General features: G+C 40.9%; 2 protein-coding genes across 4 annotated transcripts in view; one reads left to right on the top strand and one right to left on the bottom strand.

Annotated features, from left to right (window-relative positions):
* LOC122983575 (fibronectin type III and SPRY domain-containing protein 2) overlaps positions 1–5,610 on the bottom strand; it is a 10,163-nt gene extending 4,553 nt beyond the window's left edge. The window contains exons 1-9 of one of the 3 annotated variants that reach the window (XM_044353424.1): positions 5,531–5,610; positions 3,724–3,998; positions 3,180–3,275; positions 2,607–2,840; positions 2,360–2,382; positions 1,985–2,109; positions 1,254–1,418; positions 956–1,090; positions 668–812 (exon numbers count right to left, since the gene is read on the bottom strand). In XM_044353424.1, the coding sequence (XP_044209359.1) occupies positions 668–812; positions 956–1,090; positions 1,254–1,418; positions 1,985–2,109; positions 2,360–2,382; positions 2,607–2,840; positions 3,180–3,275; positions 3,724–3,987 (1,187 nt within the window). In that variant the 5' untranslated portion in view covers positions 3,988–3,998; positions 5,531–5,610. Of the gene's footprint in view, positions 1–667; positions 813–955; positions 1,091–1,253; positions 1,419–1,984; positions 2,110–2,359; positions 2,383–2,606; positions 2,841–3,179; positions 3,276–3,723; positions 3,999–4,204; positions 4,362–5,530 lie in introns of those variants that run through there. The other 2 variants (XM_044353403.1, XM_044353413.1) reach the window with 2 other exon arrangements.
* On the top strand, positions 5,177–20,972 carry LOC122983568 (WASP homolog-associated protein with actin, membranes and microtubules). Its single transcript, XM_044353389.1, has 11 exons — positions 5,177–5,966; positions 8,100–8,273; positions 9,642–9,792; positions 10,099–10,268; positions 11,847–12,054; positions 13,712–13,896; positions 14,577–14,663; positions 14,789–14,884; positions 17,414–17,825; positions 18,497–18,639; positions 19,962–20,972. The coding sequence occupies exons 1-11, from the start codon at positions 5,391–5,393 to the stop codon at positions 20,118–20,120; spliced, it is 2,361 nt and encodes a 786-aa protein (XP_044209324.1). The 5' UTR covers positions 5,177–5,390; the 3' UTR covers positions 20,121–20,972.

The raw sequence follows: 20,972 nt of genomic DNA, 5'->3' as shown, positions 1-20,972 counted from the left end.
CAATGAATTGATGCTACTTACAAGTATTGTGTGTGTATCCAAAGCCTGATATATCTTATTCCTCTGTGCCGTAGACCTCCATTGTTGTCCAAAAGCTGTTAAAAACAGAGACTGAAAACATGATAGTTTTGAGCAGAAGCAGGCATGAATTTCCTTGACTTTCCTAATGTTATATTTGTAGTTTGTTGTCTCAATCCTTGTGAATTATGTGTATTGGGGGCATTATCATAATTATTATCTGCAATGCAAGCCCCCAATTAAAGCTTGGCAAGCCGCATGAGGCTTGTGAGCTGCGCAATGAGTAACACTGCTCTGGAGAATGAAAATGTGATGGCTGTTATTAGTCTTTAGAGATGTTTCTAAACCAACTACCATGACTGTAGTCTTTGTGATGAAGGAACTTGTCACCCAGTGCAACGATGTGGCTCATTGATGTTGTTTTTAATAGTTTTTGGACAACAATGGAGGTCTACGGCACAGAGGAATAAGATATATCAGGATTCACACACAATACTTGTTAGTAGGATGAGTTCATTGTTGGTTTGGCTTTGCACATGTTGACAATAAGAAAAATACAGAAAATCACCAGCCATGTCTTCTAAATTTTGAGCTTGTCTGTCTGATATGATATACTGCAGGTGTGTGGTATTAACAACACAGCTCTTACTCGGTAATACCGCTCTCAGTACCCATCTCACTGAGCTCCACAGTGTAGGAGTCAACAGGGTTGGTGTTTCCTGACTCCCAGCGGATCAGAGCAGCCTCTGGACAGCTAGTGCACTCCCTCTGCTTGATCACTGGAGGCGACGGCACTACGGAGAGAGGAATCAACAATTTTCTCTGACAGACAGAAGTACATCTGAAAACAGATTTTGGAGGACAACCTGAGAACGATTATTTCACCTGTCACAAGTTTAATGACTCCTCATGTAGTTGTAGGAGTATCCTTTATTACCTGTCATGTATAAGGCCTTCTCACTCGATGGGCTGATGCCTGTAGTGTTGGTAGCCGTCACCCAGAGCTCGTACTGAGCATTGGGCAGCAGATCTGTCACAGTGCAGTGGGTCTCCTTCACTTTTACCTTGCTTTCTGAAAAGCGAGCACAGATTTAATTGTTGGGTTTTTTTTGTTTTCTTTTAAATGGATCCCTCCAAGAAACCAGAGTGAGTCCCACATCAATAAATACTATTTCAACAGTAGATGGTGTTATCATGCAATATGAATGTGCAGTCAGTTTCCCTGTGCGTTATACCATGTGGTGCACAGGTGCTGTCTGCTGGTGTGTCCTCCAGCACAGGTCTGTAGTACAGCTCGTAGTACTCCACAGTGTCGTCGGAGAACAAGCTCCAGCACACATGCAGGGATGTCTGTGTGGCAGAGTTGGGCATCTGGGGGTTGATAACTGGGGCAGATGGAGCTGGAGGTCATAGGACAAACATTATGAATCCAATATTTTGTACAAGTTATACAATCAGAAGCACTAAGACAACTGTGCAGTTGCAATTTTGCATAAAGAACAATACGTTATGATATAGTTTTGTATTTAGGCTCAACACTGACGCTTGGTTTTCATTCATTAGGATTTATATCTTTATCCTAAATATATGGCAACACCCCCTGAAGTGTAGATTTTTAAAATCAAGCAAATGGTCTAGAAAACACACATGCATCAACAGGACGTGTGATGAAAAACATTCAAATGTGAAAGTGAATGTGGGACAAGTATCATAGTGAGATCATTTCCAGCAGAGAATGAGGAGCACAGTGCTCTGCATGTGTTCACCACTTGATTATTATTACACTGTGTGTAAAACTACAAAGCTAGTAAGTTGCTGCTCAGCAAACTGAGTGTTCAGCAAGTTCACAAACACTTTTTTACTGATTAATTTATTCATTCAAGTATCTAACTGTATCATCTACACTTTATTGACACAGTCACTGATAGGTGATAGATGAACCGGAGGTGCAATTTGGAAATCAGACCTGGAACAACATTGATGGAGTCCATCATGGTTTTGACGTCTGACAGGTCGGAGGCAAGTGGTGGGTTAAAGTCAAGAGCTGTAGACAACGTGAGGTCAACCTCCTCTTTGGCAAATTCTTCAATTCTGGTGAGATACAAAAAAAACAAAACAAAACAAAACTCAAGGCATTTTGTGTCATCATGCCATTCATCTGGATCAGTATATATAATATATGTAGTTATACAATATTAGATGAAACTACATGCAAAATGACTTGGAAACATGTTATTAGTCATGTGCCATTAATGGTTAGTCTTTCAAAATCACACTTCAGTCACCAGCAGTACTGTGTCACACCATGTTAGGCGTACTTGTTGATCCGCATCGTATTTACCTTTTAATGGCGGGAATAACTGTCTGTCAATAAATGCCAAAGAGAGCAATTCAAGCACACAGTAAATAAATACAGAGATACTAATAAATATATTGTACCACAATCATTTAGTCTGTGTTTTATTCCACGTTAAGACCATGAGAGCAAAAAACTTGGAGCTGTTTATCAGCACAAATCCAACTGTAATCTGCATATTGCTATTTGTCTGTTTGAGGAAAACACAGTACAAAGACAAAAGCAAGGACACCTTCAGGAAAAGCCTTTTGTCCTGGCCGCGGTAGATCTCCTGGGCCGCCTCAATGAGCTCCTTAGAGGCATCCAGCGCCTGACCACAAGCCAGCAGCTGATTGTACAAAGCTTCCAGCTTACTCTTCTTCTCCTCCTCCAGTCCAGCCGCCCTCTCGTCATACCGCTGAGACAACGTCTGTAGCACATCGTTATAGTGCTGCTCCAAGTGCTGCTCCTGACGGCCAAAATTCTCCTGTGCATACGTTTATATCATTTAGTGAGTTCCACATTTGTTTTACATTAAACAAAATATGGAAAGATGAGAAAAATGAATGACATGGATGTGTTTGTCTCTTCAGCTCAGGCCCTCCTGGGGACACACACACATACTTTCCAGTTACCAAACTTTCTCTGGTACAAACTGAAATCTGACATCTTGATCTTTTTTTCAGGCTTTAGGGTTCAATAAAATAATGACAAAAACCTGAAAACAAAAGTGTTCCCATGTGCTCACACAGCCGCAACATAATACATCAATGTCAAAACAGATTGTAGCAATCTGTTTCATTAAACTTAAAAGACTGACATTTACCTCCACAGTGAGGAAGATTTCCTCCAGATGACCTGCAAAGTTCTCCATCTCTGCAACCTTCCCTTGCAAGTGATTTCTGGTCGTATTGATCTCATTCTAAAAAAACATTGAAAGTCATAATTTCTCTGTTTAATTCAAACCAATAACACAGCTAGAGACCATTTTTCAGCCTGGCCTGTGCTTTCACGACATTCTGCTCATGTCTGTAGCTTGGTATAAAACAACTTTCATGTGGACAGCTCCATCTTCTGGGAATTAGCTACAAAGATATCTGTCACTAGCAACAGTTTTAATACAAAGTCATGGCCATTTGTAGGGGGAACAAATTGATAATTTTAATTTATATTTGTCAAGAAATAGGGAGTTTTATGCCTTGCTTTTACAGAGATCTTCTGGGAATGTTGGTTCAGTGTTTATGCTGCCATTTTCACAAAGACCCTGTGAAAACGGCAGTAAATGTGAAATAAACTCCAAGAAAAAAGGGGTCAAATACAATAAAACAAAATTCATACACCATGGGCAAAAACTGCGTTAACCTCCCCACCTCAGTTTCTTCCTCCTTAAATACATCATCATCATGTCCATCTTCTGCCTCGGTGGAAGATGGGGTGCTGCCCTCATAGGGCTCAAAACGAAGGGACTCGTTGGTATCCATAGAGAACCGCTGTAAGGTGTACATGTCTCGGGTCGCCCTCCCTCCTTCGTCTCTGGAGGGCTCCATGGTGGTCGACTCTCTGCTCAACTCCTGGTGCTCGGCTTCCTCTGCAATCACATCCAGTCTACCTCCTCTGATATCATACAGATCCATGAAGAGAGTGACTGCGGGAGGACAAAGGTTTACAACTCATTTAAGATTCAAATTTCTTCAATTTTTCCCTTGAATTCCTAAGTATGTCTATCTCTACATCAACAGCAATTTAAAATAATATTCTAAAAATCCTGTATCAAATAATAACTCAGCAGAATGAACACAACAACATGAAATCTGAAAACTACACTCTTCATACTAGAAATAAGTGACTTGCCTGTGCAGAACAATCAAAAGTTTTCATAATGAATGAGCAGCTGGTGGTAAATTTACCTGGATTATTCAGGAAATCAGTCTGTTCTAAACAACCATTTCAGGCCAACAGTGGTGCCCGACAAGCCAACTCTGTAAGCAGTTCAGACTACACCCAGAAGCTGTGATAAAAATAGATGGGAGTCAGGCTGCTCAAATGTCACAGGCATGTTAGACTTCCATGTTAGATGTTATTTACTGAGTAAAACATATTCTTGTGATTAATTGGTGACCTGAGCTTTTTAGGTAACAGTGTAAAACACTTGTAATTAGTGTCAGTTTCGGCATATCTATTCATTGCTTTGATATTAAGAGGTGGAATTCCCCAAACATGTGATTCAAAGGTCAAAGTGCAACATAATACGCGACCATTATGGTGCCTTCACGGCTCCTCGTAAAATCCCACATGAGGCCATTTAAACATTTCTGATCGGTGATTATGTGAATGTAAACAACGTCTGTCTTTTTTTTAGTGCTCCAGTCTTACAAATTAGTGGCTGATATTTTTTCCATGCGTATTATTTTTGATATATAAATCAAGCAGCACTAAGTTTTCATACACTTGGAGGAAGATTAATGGGGAGAAACTGGGTATAAGCAATAGAAGCGATGTTTTACTTAGCTTCTTACAATAACAATAATAATAATAATAATAATAATAATAACAACAACAATAACAACAACGGCAACAACAACAACAACAATAATGATAATAATAATAAGAGGAACAACAATAATAACAATAGTAATAATAGTAATATATTTAATTTGTACTGCACTTTTCATTCGTGGTGAATCTCAAAGTGCTACAGCTTTTTTTTAAAAAACAAAAAAACAAACAAACATAACATAAAGAAAATAATAAGAGTTGAGATGCATCAAATAATTGATAATAAATTATCCACGTAATGTGTACAAAACTTGACTGATTCTATTTCATCCTCTACTTCAATATTGTTTTCAGTAAATGTGATAATAACGTACTTTAACGATATATTTGTCGCTTTGTGAAACCGTTAACGTTTGTTTTCCCAACATTTCCGATATCTCTTAGGTGCCTGAAGGCAGCTTACGTCACGCAAATGGCGGACGTTGTAAACAGAGCCAGCAGCTTCGAGGACTGCCGAAGTGAAACAGCTCTTTTTTAAAAGATGAATAGCATAGAATACGAGCGATTAGACAGCCTGGATGGCTGGGTGGCCGTTAAAAGCAACATATTTGAGGAAACAGAGACGTTTAAGCTAGGGTTTATCGTACAGTGGAACGTCATCGAGTGTAAGTTCGCTGTCACCTGCCACAACCGGACGTTACAACGGCAAAAACGAAAAGCCGAAGTTGCCGTTGGCGACGCTCAGATGAGCTGGGCTGGACTCTTCTCCGTAAGTGATTTGAAACATATCCATCAGCAGTTCACATGCGTCGCCGATGTCCTGGCTGCCTGCTTCCCGGACTTGTCGGAGTTTGAGGAGGGCAACATTTGGGACCTGCTCTTCCTGAGTCGGAGGTCAGGTCAGGAAGATGACGACGAGCGTGACTTTGACACACCGTGTCGGAGGCTCGAGAAGTATTTCAGCGCGGCGATTGACATCTGCGGACGGAAGATTGTTCTCGACACGTTGTTCACCCAGGATGAGCGAGACGTCGAGGAGTACTTTGAAAACCTGCAGGAGTTCAAAAGGAAAACCATGCAGGAGGAGATGTCGAGGGCCAAGGGTCACCTGCGACAGGTGAGGGGGTTGTAAAAGGGGCGAGTGGGCTCCCCTTTCTCTTTTTTCTGTTTTATGGCAACCAGCGTTAAGGTGCATTACCGCCACCTGCTATGTTGGAGTGTGAACCAGAGTTATCTGTCCTCAAACCAGTGGTTCTCAAAGTGGGGTCCAGGGACCCCCAGGGCTCCTTCAGGTGGTTCCGGGGGGTCCCCATAAAAATAATTTATTCTCAGTATACTGTAATTCCATCTATAAGTAACACAATGGCAGAATGTATGACTATTCTGGTCATGGGTTTCATACACTTTCTGTAGTAAAATATCTTTTCTGTAAAACAAAAATCTTATCAGATGGGGACCCTGGGACAAAATCTTATTAAATGGGGGTCTGTGGGCGAATTTGTGCCAGTGTAGGGATCCTTAATGTGAAAAAGTTTGAGAACCACTGCCTGAAAGAAACAAACACAAGGAAATAAAAATGAATTAAATAGAAAAAACTACAGTATTTCACTGAACAGTAAAGTCTTTTGAATTGGCAACAAATTCACCTTTTGGATTTTATTTCTGCTCTTTTTAAATTGTCAAGTTGGATAGTAAAATCTCTGTATGCTCTGTATTTACCTCATGTTACCCTGCAGGTCTAGCACCACACAGTGGTGGTGTGAAACCGAAAGCAGACTTCTAATGACGCAGCAACCCTTTGGTGTTTATTTCTTCTTATCAGCTGAAGTATTGTGCAACACCACATACACTGACTACTTCATATTTGGTTGTCAGTCTGTGAGTTTTACCTGCACTTTGACACAATTTAAACACAAAAATATAATGTGACCATCTGTTTACTGAGTGATAGTGAAATCCAGTACAACAATTCCACAAACCCAAAGACTTGAGACAAAGGAAAGAACGCAGCTGGTGTACACATTAACATCTATACCATCTAATGCAGTTCAGTATAGTAGTCCTGCAGTAAATACCACATTTGTAATGATCCTATAATGTTCAGTTTCAAGCTAGGCCATAGTTTGTGGTTTTATTTCTTTAATTAGCATTATATCTTACAGTTTAACCCAATGTTTTGTCCCTTATATATAATTTAACAGGGCAGGTGAGGGAATTAAGTTGTGCAGGTGAACGTTTTTGTGCCCCCCCCATGTATCTCCCTTTTACTTATGATGAAATCACATATCAAATGTCTTGTTTTTGTCTTATTTCTTAGTCCCTAAGAAAGGGACTAGCTAACAGAGCTGTATATTTTAATTACACTGTATATGTAAAGCCCAACTAGGGTCAAGAGTTGACAATTAGCAATAGCTATAAACTCTCTGTGAAGCACATCAGTTTCATGCTCTGTGTTAAATTGCATCATCCGTTTCAAATAACATAAAATATAAATAAAAAGCTGAGACTTGTCAAAGGCTGTTCAAGATCACAAGCCCATAGCAAATAAGGAAACACCCTATATTCGTAGGGTGCTATGCATATACGGATTTGTAGTTTTTGCTGGTAACTCTGTTGGGAGAGTCATCAGTGTAAGTTTTATTCGTACATATTAATGTTATTCTCTAATATTTATGTCTTATGTTTGCCATTCGTGTTGACTGTAATGTTTAATGTTTGTTTGGGGATCCTAACAAATAAACAAAGCTCTCATTGATTAATTGCTTAGTCTATAAAATATCTGAAAAAAAGTGAAAATCACAGTTTCACCGAGTCCAAGGTGACGTCTTCAAGTTGCTTATTTTGTCTGACCAATAGTCCGAAACCCACAGATATTCAGTTTACAATGATATGAAACAGAAAATTCTCTGACTGGAGAAACTAAAATCAAAGAATATTTGGTAGTTTTTGTTTGAAAAATGTCTTAAACCACCAATCAGTTCTCAAAATAGTTGCAGACAAATTAATGATTGACAAAGCGATTCACCGACTAGTCCTTGCAGCTCTACTAATTATAGTCTTCATCAGAAAGTTTCTTGACACATAACAGAGCTTAGATTTGTTTGTTTTATTGTTGTGCTTAGATTTGATCGGTATGGAGAACAGTTATTCCAAATCATCTACAATAAGAAAAGTCATACAGAACAAAGACTGGGCTGTGGGCTCGGAGAATAAACCCAAGTAATGATGGTTATGTCTTCTCTACTCACAGCTGCTGCAGAGTCATGGCAGTGCTGACCGAATGGTTGCGCTGCTCAGCATCTATGAGGATGAGGATGAGGCCTACCAGGACCTGGCCACTGTGGCCACCACCTTCTTCCAGTACCTGCTGCAACCTTTCAGGGACATGAGAGAGCTGGCCTGCCTCTACAAGTTGGAGATCCTGGTAAATATGAGCACATTACTTAAAGGGGAACACCGCCATCTTTACACATCAGTGTTTGTTTACAGGTCTTGGGTGGTACAGCAGCATGTGTGAAAAAAGGCGTGTAAAGCGTTGGTTAAAGACGTCAGTTCAGGCTGAAGACTGAAAGAAAGAAGTGAGGTTACCGGACCTTTGTAGCCCGCTCCTCATCTCTGTTTCAGGCTAGCAATTCGAGGCTACATTAGCTGCTACTAGCATAACACACCCAAATCTGTGCAGTCCAAGCCCCCAGGAACAGCACCTGGCTTTGAGGACAATTTGATGTCGTGGCCAAACGGTGGAATTACAACTTCTGGGTCTTACAGGGGCTCAAAAAGCATTTTTCCTGCACACAATCATGGGAAACGGAACAGGAACGGCTGTAAAATGGTGGATAGTTTCTTTTTTTCAGAATTTGATACATTTTGATCACATTTTGAAAGTCTTGAGGAGCTACACGATTGAATTGTTTTATCCCCATTCAAGTTAGCCGCATGGCTAAACCGGAAGTTAACTGCCTCGACCATTGAAAGACTCTAATGAGCACGCTCCACAGGCGCATCGGGCTCATAGAGTGTAGGCAGCATGTTTTCATCCAGGTAGTTTCTTTACAGCGGGAAGCGGCTTTTTTGGCTTTATGCGCAACTGAACAGCTTTCATAGGAATGAACGGAGCCCCGCCTCCAACACTGTATCCACTTCTCTTTATACATCCATGGTAAAGTCAAATGAATTGAGTCAAGATGGATTGTGGGTAATGTAGGCGACTTCTTTTTTTGTGTGAGTAGTGGAATGCTAATTTGAATAAATTTCAATTAAAGGAATTGAATCAGTTAAATTAAAATTGTTGGCTCTTTTGAGATGTCATACACATCTATGTTTAGGTACAAGTTAACATTGAAATATTGGATATACAGTAATATACCTTCTACAGGTTTTTATCAAGTTCATGTGTGATACACGATGCCAGTTATTGTATTATATGCTCAAATAGTAAATCTCAATAGAAACTCAAATGTATTCTCCAGAGTTAGAGGTGACATCCTACACACTTTTTCCTGCCATCACTATGACTGTCCAACCACCAACATGCAGCCTTTTGTATTTCTGAAAAACACAATATTTCAATGCAGTCGGTGATCCCTGCAGGTGCCCTTTCATTCTGGGCTGAGCTGACCCTCGCAAAACATGGCACTAATGGAGTGATTCATCTCCATAGCGTTTTCCTTTCTCTCTGAACTGAAAGAAAAAAAAGTCGAATTTACATGTGGGTTAAGTAACTGTAAGAAGTCCGCTTTATGTCACTGAGTGTAAAACTGTCCACTGTTTTTCTGACCCTGGTTGGCTACAGAAATCTTTGGAGTTTGAGGACTTGGGTCCTAAGAGAATTGCAGCTCTGGAGAAGGAGGCGGAGGAATGGAGAACGAAAGCAGAAGACGCAGTCGCTTCAATCCAGGACATCACTGTCACCTACTTTGCACAGACTTCAAAGGCTCTAGCTGGTATGAGTTGCTGTGTTTATTTCTCTTAATTGTCTGTTAATGACTTCATTAATGACTTTTATGTGTCATTCCTCAGCACACATGAAAAGGAGCATTAGAGCCACACAGCAGCTACACACAACATGTTTATTATATATATTATGTAATAATCAAATAATTAAAACCCACAAACTAATTATATCTAACATTGTAAACCTATTAATTGGGTGGTTTCCTTTTAAAACGTGTTATTGTGTTTTGCTCTCATGTTCATGTACTTTTGTAGGACGCAGACATGTATAAACACTCTCTTGTGTACGTGTTCAGGTATGTTAAAGCAGATGGAGGAGGATAAGCGTCGTTTCGGAGCTGCTGCCTGGGCGTCTGCCGCTCCTAGACTAGAGAAACTACGCTTCCTATTGGCCAAAGAAACCCTGCAGCATATGAGAGCTGCAGAGATGTGCCTCAACCGCAAGAAAGACGGCATCAGAGAACGGGTGTGTGTGTGTGTCATACTATTTATTTGATTAACATAAACCACTCCTTTCCTAGTTGTTCCGTAATTGCTTGGCACACTCCGTGTTGGCATATTTACTCTTGACACAGTTGTAAGGCTTTCGTTGTTATTCAGATCTTTATTTCTAGTACCAAGGGTGACACCGCTTTTGTAGTGAAGTCTCTAGAGATTTGCCACAGTGCCTACTCGCTCTAGTGTATCTTTCACTTGGTATTCCAGTCTGATCTGAATCTCTGGCTGCTGTAATCCTTTGATCTATTTATAAAGCCTCTCTAAAAACACAGAGAATTCCCTCAATACACCCCCAAAACCTGCATGCATGAATAAGTGAGTGAGTCTGTCTGTGTGTGTGTGTGTGTGTGTGTGTATATACATACTCTAAAATGTGCCAGCCACATGACTCTCTGTAAATAGAGAGAGTATACATCTAATGTCAGAATCAAAGTATTTTGGGGAAAACAGTAATGAATTACCTGCTGCTGTAGAGTGTCGTGCTGTGCATTTTGAGATTTAGAAGAGAGCAGAAAACACATTTAACACCTTCATGCGGCTGCATTATTCATCCATTAAGCTCTTTAAAAATCAGTTTCCAGGATGCTGGCGGTATCTACCACTGTGAAATCAACATGAGCCTTTACAGAGTGAAACAGCTGTGTGTGAGTGTTTATAATGAGATCAGTGAGCTACACCTACGCAGAACGTTGCTCTGGTGGCAGCAGAGCTCGGCGGCTCTGTTGACTGCGCCTGCAGATGTCACAGCGTGATGCCTTTACATTTACTGTGTGTATATGTATGTTTGGAGCGAGCAGCGTATTATCTGGAATCAGTTGGCTCTCTAGTGTCATATCCAGTCATTCGGTGTATTTATGGATGACATAACTCAAAGTATTAAAGAGCATACATATGCTTTGAATGTGTAAGCTCATTAACTACAAATCAAGCATATTCAGTTGTACTACCGAACATATCTACTTCCCAGATAGTAGCATCAGAATCAGCTCGCAGAGAGTGAAACTGGGTTATCCATCACGGACCATTAGCTTTATTTTTTTGTATTGAATTTTGGTTATTTTCACCTGGTGATGCAGTTTAAAGCAGGGACTATTTTTGAAAACTCCTTGTTTTCAAATTCAGGGACACTCAAGCATCTCAAATTTGAGGCAGCTGTCAAAAGACATCGCATTCACACAAGCAGTGGTGCCACAAAATGAAAACCCAGAAGGCAATGAGAAGTGTTGATGTGGAGAATCTTCTTGCACCGAATAGGTTTCTGTTTGAAATGTATTTCATTCAAGGCGTCTTTAAACATCAAGAAGAATTAGTTTGTTTGTTTTTTTTTAAATAATTCCTGCTTGTAAATACATCATCATACAGTGCTAACACAGCTCTGACAAAAAAATGACAAAATATTCATGTGAGAACAAGTTTCAAGTCTCTGTTAACCAGCAGCTCGATCCTGTAAAACTGCACTGTATGTATTCAATAGGCTGTAATATACAAAGCTACAGGTATGATCCTTTATGTGGCTGACTTGACGTTTTTCTTTGTTGCGGTACAGTTGGGCGGCTTGTCTGGCAGCGTCCAGAGCCAGAGAGCTGATTCTGCGTGTGTGTCCAAGGACGGCCAGCAGCAGGACACAGTGGATCAGCTGGAGCTGCAGTTCTATGAAACCCAACTAGAACTGTATGACGCCAAGTTTGAAATCCTGAAGAATGAGGAGCAGCTACTGGTGGCTCAGATAGACACCGTGCGAAGACAGATTAAAGGTATACTTACTGTAATCAATAAGCAGCACTGTTACTGTCATCTCCCCATCTACTGTTACTATCAGCAGATGGGGAGAGAGAAGAGGCGTTAAACATAAAACCTTTTTAGCAAAATCCAATCACTGAACTACAGTGCACCTTAAAACACTCATGCAACATAAATGTATAGATCTATAAAACACTATACAGTTAGGAACACTTGATTTTTAAGAAATCATAACACCAGTTGTACAAAATGGCTCAGTTGAGAGAAAAGGCACAACGTTTCCACATGCTGTGAAACTTCAACTGGAGTCTAAAGTTCCTTTTACAAATCACCATCTTTGGTAGAACAATATATTCCAAATCATGAAATAATACGCTGAGTGACCACAAAAATAGAAACACTTGAACAAGGTAATGCTTTGTATTATAAAAGCTGCAATAAGTACAAGCTTACTTAAAGGGTCGAGTCACTCAAGCAACAAACAAAACAAAAACAACAAAACACTGTCAACAGTGAGGTCTTAGAGATGGATTTATCAAAACTATGGTACATAAAACTGAAGCTATGGGTAAACACCACTAGAGGTAAGAGGGGGGAAATATCTTTCTTATTTTTTGAACTGTCCCTTTAAAACACTTGCTAGTAGTTTAATATTTTAAAGTAATAGTTTGAAATACTTCTGTTTTTCTGGTCAATCCACATACTGTGCAAAGAGTTTACTTTGGGGAAATATTAAATATTTCCCTAATTGCCCCTCCTGGGAAACGGGATGTTTGCTTCTAGGTTGTGTGTTTGTACATGCAGTGACATCTGTGTGTGTGATGACTTTGTGTGTTTCCTTACCTTGGCTGGTTTCAGGTTTATTTTCCAACTTAAGATGCCCATCAATGAGCAAGACTCTCTGATGCCCTCGTTGGAAGATTTTTTAAGAAATCTACTTATTATATGTTATGTTATGTTATGTTAAGTTGACACCAGAAGCCTTTCTAACTCACTAGTGACACAACATAATATGCAGATCACCTGTAATTATAGTCAGTATGCAAAAAGAAAGCAAAGTAGTGTGATAAATCAATAAGACATTAAATTAGACTGAAATAAGATGTGCTGGACTATTTAGACAAAACTACCTTTCTCCTTTAATTCCTGTCATTATGCTGCTTCAATACATTTTCTACTGTAGTTCTTTGTTGTGCAAAAAACCCTTAAAAACCTTGATCTTTGCCCCACAAACTGTTTTTGTGCTGAAGTCTACCTTTCTTCTAACCCCTTAACCTGATAAAGGAAACCAGGTTTCCTTTTAACATGTAGTTTCAGGAGTACGTTTACCAGTGAATAGGAGAAGGTCAAACCTGCAGAGCTGTAGTTGAGCTCGGGGTGAGACGCGGGTCAGACTCCGCTCTACTTGATGTGAACTTTGCATATTGTCATGCTATCCCTCCTCTGCTAGTTTAACTGGCCCGTGAGTGTACAAAGGTGGTGTGTTAATGTAGTTGAGACACTGTGGGAACAACGGAGGAGTAAGTTCCCAAAATAATGCATAAAGCATCCTGTCATCACATGTTGAAGATGGAATCTGCTCCTAATGGAAATGAAAGAAGTGCTGGTTTAAGAATTACACTTGTTTTGATTTGCGTCAGTACCCGATGAACAGAGTTTGTGTTTTTTTAGAACTGAAGGAGGAGGTGGTCTACTATGACGTGTGCGAGGATCCCGAGGAGCTGCAGAGCATGGTCCACACGGGTATTCAACAAGCAAACTCCCCGGCCGTCAACCAGCTCAAAAGACGTCTGCAGACCTTGGAGACCAAGAGAGGCAACATCTGTGCCCGGCGAGCATACCTCCGCAACAAAAAGGTGCCATTGACATGAATTTTCTGACCGATAAAGTTTTAACGGCGTTTTGGTTTGTTTGGAGGGCAAACTTATGATCTGTGACATAAAAGCTAATTCATATTTACAACACTCACTCCATCACAGTAGAATTTGATATAAATCATAGTATAGCTCATGTCCAGTGCTTCTTTTTTTACAGTTGTAAACAATAATGAAAGAGGATGTTGTAGCTTCTCTGTCTGCCCCCACTCACATTCTGAACTGCTGTTTTTTTTTAACTTTATTTTTATTATAATGTTTTATTTGTAGCTGACACGGTGATTTAAACACACTTGGTGCAGTCGGCATTTTCTCCTGCTGCTGCTGGATACACGCTCATTTGTCTGATTAAAAAGATTTTATTGCTCAGATCAAACTAGAGACAATCCCCTGATTGTAGGCTCACATGAAAGTAACCCACAGGGAACAAGAGTAACATGTATAAATATTTCACAATGCAATGAAAATGAAAAAGAGGGGACCTAGTGAAATTTTCAAAAACACACTACTAATTAACTGAGGTGTTATTTGACCTTCATCATCAATTTCACCTGCGTATTCTGAAGTGTGAAGGACATGTTTGCCTGAGCACCTTCTAATTTCTGAGCATGGTGTGTAAATGTAAAAGGTGCAACATGTATTTATGTTTTCTCTTACTTTAGGATCAGTGCATGGAGGCCCATGAGCAGAAGCATATCACAGCCAAGCAGAGCTCCATAGTCTTCACCCAGCATCATCAAGTCCACCTGGTACGTCACCACAGCAACGAGACAACCCATAGAGACGCTCCCACAGCGGCACAAGCCGCAAATGAAGCTGGATCCAATTCTCTCTCTGTAATATTGCCCTCACTGTCTCCCTCCGTTGTCTGCAGAAACGAGAGAAGAAGAAAGAGGAGGAGCAGAAGAGGAAGGAGTGGGTTGACCAGGAGCGAGAGAAGACTCTGAGCAGATTACGATCCTTCAGAGAGGTCAGGCTCTTATTGTCTCTGCTCCGCCTCCCCCTTTAATAAAGCCCCACAGGCTCCTGCTTCATACCTTCTTAATTCAGTAGTTCATATCAAAATTAAAATGCAGCTATCAACTACACAGCTCCCACACCAGACAAAGTTCTGATGACAAAAGTGCTGTAAGTGGTTGTAAACGAGCTGCTACAAAGTTAAAGGTGCAGGAGCACTGCCAGAGAGGAAGGTAAAAGACAAGGAAACAAAACTATTGTGATGCGGTGTTCACGCTATTTGGCTGAAAATGACTCCATAAACACAAATATTTCTGGCAAGGAAAAAATTCTGATATCAAAGAATTGTGACAAAAATGTTCTGGTGGCAAAATATTACAATTGAATACTACAATAATATAATTGAACAATAAACGTATTGTTCTTCACAGACTCCATAGCTCCCTTTGCTCCATTATATCCGGCTCGTCTGCCAGCTTGTGTGTTGCAAGGTTGTAAACAGTGGAGTCTGCTGAACATCCTTTGTAATATCTCTAAATGATGTGCTTTCTTCTGCAGCATATACTGTTTTTTATCTTTTTGCATATCAGCCAACATATAAACCAATACTGATATTCCTCTGTTAAGCTCTATCCATCCATCCATCCATCCATTTTCCCGACACTTATCAGAGACCGGGTCGTGGTGGCATCAGTAGGAAACCCAGACATCCTTCTCCCTGGCAACACCCTCCACCATCTCAAAGTGTTCCTAAGCCAGGAGAGTTATTTAATTCCTCCAGTGTGTTCTGCCCCAGGGTCTCCTAACAGTTGGACGTGCCCAGAACACCTCCAGAGGGAGGCGTCCAGGAGGCATCCTAACCAGGCGCCCAGCCCACGTCAGCTGGCTCCTTTCAACGTGAAGGAGCAGCGGCTCTAGTCTGAGCCCCCCCCCCCCCCCCCCCCGGGATGTCAGAGCTCCTAAACCCTATCTGTAAAGCTGTGACCAAACCCTCTCCAGAGGAAACTGATTGCGGATGCTTGTATCCACGATCTCATTCTTTCAGTCACTACCCAAAGCTGGTGACCGTAGGTTTTTGGAGGATTTTGTAGTCTCATCTATACATTTTCCATATATGAAGCTCTAATATGTGGAAAATGTATAGATGATGAGACTGAAAGTTCAACCTTGACACCGAAAATAGCACGAACAATCTCACCACGACGTCCACTCAGTAGCTGTTCTGGAGTTTTCAACTGCATTACATCATCTTCCTCAGTAGATAGTTTGCCCAGTTAACATGTAATTGTAAGATTAAACTATTCATTCCTCTTTTTAAGGACTTCTCATCTATGTTGGCTTAAAAAATTGAGACTGAGTTCATTCTTGACCCTGAAAACAGCAACTGATCATCACACAACACTTTAAATGAATCCAGACTCCTCAGCTGTCCTTCCAATATTAAGAGCTGGAAGGCAAAGACTTCTCTGCAACTAAATGAATCAAGCTCTTTTATTTGGCCCCCACTTCCACGAAAGCTCCTCTGAAGTACAAACTTGATGGTTAATCATCTAATATGAAGCCAAGTATTCAGGGTGGTACAATCATGCTTCCTACAGCAGAGGAAAATAACTAAAATCATCCTTCGTCATTTTTAACAGTTGCAGATCTTGAGAAAGTACTCCATGTCTTTCCTTGCTGCTGTAAATCTCTTCACTCCAGCCTTCGCCAAAAGTCAACAGCTCACCTGAATAACCCCAAAGTCTGTCGCTTTTAATAAACTCCAGGTAATCTGATCACATCACCTGCTTTCTTGCATCTTTGAACCGTCTCCTTCTGAGATTGAGAATTAATTTTAAGATTTTGTATCTTTTAAGGCTTTGCGTTGGCAGGCTCCTAGTTACGTTGTTGATCTGTTACTCCCTCATGAGCCTCGGTGCAGAGATCTTCAGGAAGGGGTCACCAAGGTGTCCAGGCCACCCGGCCTTGGAAGTCCCTGTCTGAGCGTCCCAGGCTAGCCAAACACTTTTTAAATGACTTTTATTATAAAGCCTTATCTTAAATTTTACTATGGTTTTAACCTTTTATTTTGATTTCTTCTTCAAAATTTTTCTGGTAGTCAAATTATTTTATTTTAAGTCTGTTTTATTGTTAAATGCTTAGTAACTTTATTCATATAGAGCCTTTCTAAACTATTATTATTATTCTTAAGACTGAAGAAGTTTGTGTGATGTGATTGAACGCTCCAGTACTGCTGCTAAGTGCACCCGCTGGTTAGATTGTTTTGTTAACCAATCAATTCTATGGATTGTTGTTTCTTTCTTGACGGTCCTAACAAATAGACCGACTCGAGTAGTTTGTGAAAGGGATTTATTTTCTCTTTGTGTCACCATCATGCATCACTTCAGTTTAATCTCAAGTCACTGTGAGACCTTTTTGAAACAAAAGAACATTTTGACGTGTGGGCGTCGTCGTGCGTCTACGCCGTCTCTCTCTGAACATGATACCAGATAACGTCGTTATTTCTAAATGTCTTCTTTCACTTCCCCTTCTGTCTTTCAAGAAGCGACAGGGTCAGTACATCCTGAAGACTCCTCAGTCCAGGATGTCTTCCTCAGAGCTGCCGTGTCCCTCCCAGCCGCTGTCCATCATCAGCCTCGGCCCCTCTCCCTCCTCCGACGGACAGCCCTCCATCCGTCCTGCACCCAGACGCAAAAAAACACCCAAGAAAAAGCAGCCTCAAGACATCCCTGTCCAAATATACTCTGCACCGCCACCTCCGACGACAAACATCCCCACTGTACCTCCTCCACCACCTCCTCCACCACCACCTCCTCTGCCTCCCCCACTGCCGCCCCCTGCCTTACCTCCTCCACCCGGCAATGCCTCGCCTTCTTCAGGGGACACACCGATGCCTCTCAGTGAAAAAGAGGACCCTCCTTTCCCAGCCAAGAACATGCTCAAACAAAACATAGGTGAGAGAGAGACACATCTAATTCTGCTTTCTGTAGTATTGATCTGTAAATGATTAATCGGTGAGTCTCATTTTGAGCTCCCAGATCTATTAAAATTGTGAATGGAGCTAAAGTGTCTCCACTTCTTCACATGATGAGGAGAACCGTAACAGACATGGAGAAGGATGTGTGAATTTGTCTGACTGCAGGGAAGGTTGTGTTTGTTTGTTCCAGAGTAAAGTGTACTTGGAGTGTGTGTGTGTGTGTGCCTACTTGTACATGGTGTTCTGTCCTAAATTTCCAATTTCCCCCATGAGGCCAGAGGAGGCATTTACCTCAGTTGTGGTCCTGCTGATGCACACACTCAGCTGCAGGGAGACAGTGACGTCCAACACGATTTCATTTTTATGAGCTTTTGTGAAATGGAGGTCATTCCAGAGGAGGATGTTTTTGTTATGCAGCAGTGAGAACCTGGGAAAGCTCTGTAAAAAATGTTTTAGCTGCTTAATCAGCAGTGAAATGAAAACATTATTGCACACCCGAGAGAGCGTATAATCAGCACATTTGATGTTTAAGTTGACGAGAGGTTAACTTCAGAATGAATTCTTGACAGTTTGTCTCATTTACTTCCAGCGCAGATTCTTAGATGGTTGTAAAACTTGCTGTTTTCCTTCACTGTTGCATCACTTTAGGGACAATGGATGAAGTGTTGGCCTCACTGCAGCGTGGACAGATCCAGCTTCGAAAGGTCCCAGCTCCCAGGACAGCGACCCTGGCTGAGGACCCGAGGAGCAGCCTGATGTCTGCCATCCGACAGGGAGTCACACTGAAGAAGGTGAGGTGTTCTATGATGGAGACCGTGCTTCAGCCTTGTTTAAATCATACATCTGGTAATATTGTAATATCAAAAAATGTAAATGAGCCTCACTGTTACCATCAACATGGACACGTCAGTTTATTTTGTCTCACATACACCGTCCAGCTCACTAGAGCACCAAATGTCTATTTATCCAAAACTGAAAATAGTGCCTGACAAATGGATTCTTTACTCCTGTGTGCGTAACATTTGCTAAAAGTGGCCAGCTGTTTGAGGAAACTACTGAGCCTTTTAAAAATATAATAGTATATAACCCGGTTTTAAAGATTTATATCTTAAGTAGGAAGTGAGGAAGTAGCCTCAGGGTTTAGACACAGTCGGGATGTTGGAAAGTATTGAAAGACGGACTAATGTATTGGTTCTGGTCTGTTCATGGGATTTATTGATAATAACAGAAATGTAGAATATTACCAGCCTTTTCTCACATTGATCATACACAGTCCAGCTATATACTAGTTTTGACCTAGTTTTGTTTATAGTGTGTTGAAAACTGAAAACGGCTGCAAACCAGGTTTCCCAAGGTGACAGTTGGTGACTGACACTTTGGCTCACCTGACGACAGTTCGGACAATGAACAAGACTCAACTAGATGAGAGTCGACAGCCGAGCTAGCAGCTCTGTGACGTTGTCAGGGTGTTTTACAAAAAGAAAGTTTTACCTGCTGGTGATATTAGAGGAAAAATAAAGCGTTGGTAGGATTCATCCTGCGGGGACCATGAATGACCAACACTGCCATCTCTAGAACTACACCGCTACTAAAATGAAGTTTTAGACACCAATTCATCGTAGAAATATTACGTAAAATCAGTTTCCTTTGCTCGTATGTGTGTAGAATAAGCTACAAGTGTTGATTGACTCTGCCTTTGTTCAAATGTTTCGGCCAGTCAGCTTCCTGTTACGATCCAAAGATTTGATCATAAAGAGTTTGAGATGATAGAAAAAGCGAGAACAAAACGCACTTATATGAATATTACTGACTGAAGCACTCAGATGTTATCGTCTCATGAAACCACTTACATAGTGTGACGGCTGATCTTAATGGACCTTTTCTGCAGACGTTTTGACTCATCAGACACCAGCGTGATTAGTATCATTAATCATGGCTGCTTTCCATTCATGTGTGGCCCCCCGTGTGTTGTGCACGCTGGCTTACTGACACCGACGTCATTACTGTTATTAGTTCCTGCTATGACAAGTCAAAGTGTGTTTTTTTTTAAATAGCCACCAAAGACGAACCCCGAAGAAAAACTGACACGAAGTTGAATGTTGTCGTGTTTTAGGTGGTTCCAGCGCGCTCAGAAGTCCAGAGCAGCGGAGACAACGAGCTGGAGCGCAGCATCAAAGCCGCCATGATGAGGATGAAGAAGGTGTCGGCCGACTCTGACGAGGAGGAGGAACGAGGAGACGATGAGACACAGAGTGGAGACTGGGACAGCTGAGAACACACATGCACACATGCACACATACAATGATGAAGCTATTCTTACATCACCCTGCTGTTCTCGGCTACAGTTTAAAGATGCTGCCACGTTATCGTCCTCAAAAGCTTCTTTGACAAGGACGGGATCACGCCGCCTCTGAATTCGATATCGCTGTTTGCTGAAGTCGTAATCATCTTTGTCTTTTCATAAATAGCTCCGAGATGTTGTAACACATCCCAAACTGCTGAAATTCAACTTAACAGAAAGTGGCAAAAAAAAAAAAAAATCAGGATTTTAATCTTTAATCTGCAGAAATCCCAAACTGAAGGAATGAGGTTTTCAGCTTCATCAGTTATTTAGAAGAAAAGCCAAACATTCGTACTGTAGTCCAGCAAGTAAATGATTGAATTGGCCTGTTGTGAGACTGTCACACAGCAGGGGGAAGAGACGACTACACTACACAACTCCACTGGCACAAATACTCATGTTTCCTACACTGCTTATTCTAAACTCAGCTGACATCTGTTATTTTGAATGTAATAAAATCTCAACAATTATATTTTGGATTTGATCCAACAAGGGCTACAGAAAAAACGGAGTTTTGTAGTTTTTTTTTTGCATTTTATTACTTACAAGAGGAAGAGTGATGTCCTGAAGTGCAGTGTTAATTATTTACAGGCTATATGTCTAAAGTCTACATTATTGTTTGTGTTACAGGTTTTTCACTCGTTCTGTCCTCGTTTTTCTTGTTGCGTCAGAAACTTGTGAATGTTTTAGTCTCAGTTTAGGTGCAATTTATGTGTTCTGATATTTCTTCCTCTATGATGCCATAACCAATGAAATGACAAGTGAATGCTAATTTTTTTTTTT

The sequence above is a fragment of the Thunnus albacares genome, chromosome 1 (assembly GCF_914725855.1).
Source record: "Thunnus albacares chromosome 1, fThuAlb1.1, whole genome shotgun sequence".
In the NCBI taxonomy this organism is placed as follows: domain Eukaryota; kingdom Metazoa; phylum Chordata; class Actinopteri; order Scombriformes; family Scombridae; genus Thunnus; species Thunnus albacares.
Note: the sequence above shows the minus strand (reverse complement) of the source record. Positions and strands in the feature narration are given on the sequence as shown.

Coding starts and splice junctions, on each gene's coding strand:
- LOC122983568 (XM_044353389.1), top strand. CDS start 5,391: ATGAATAGCATAGAATACGAGCGATTAGACAGCCTGGATGGCTGGGTG. Junction 12,055..13,711: donor CGTGCGAAGACAGATTAAAG/GTATACTTACTG, acceptor GTGTTTTTTTAG/AACTGAAGGAGGAGGTGGTC. Junction 13,897..14,576: donor CATACCTCCGCAACAAAAAG/GTGCCATTGACA, acceptor CTCTTACTTTAG/GATCAGTGCATGGAGGCCCA.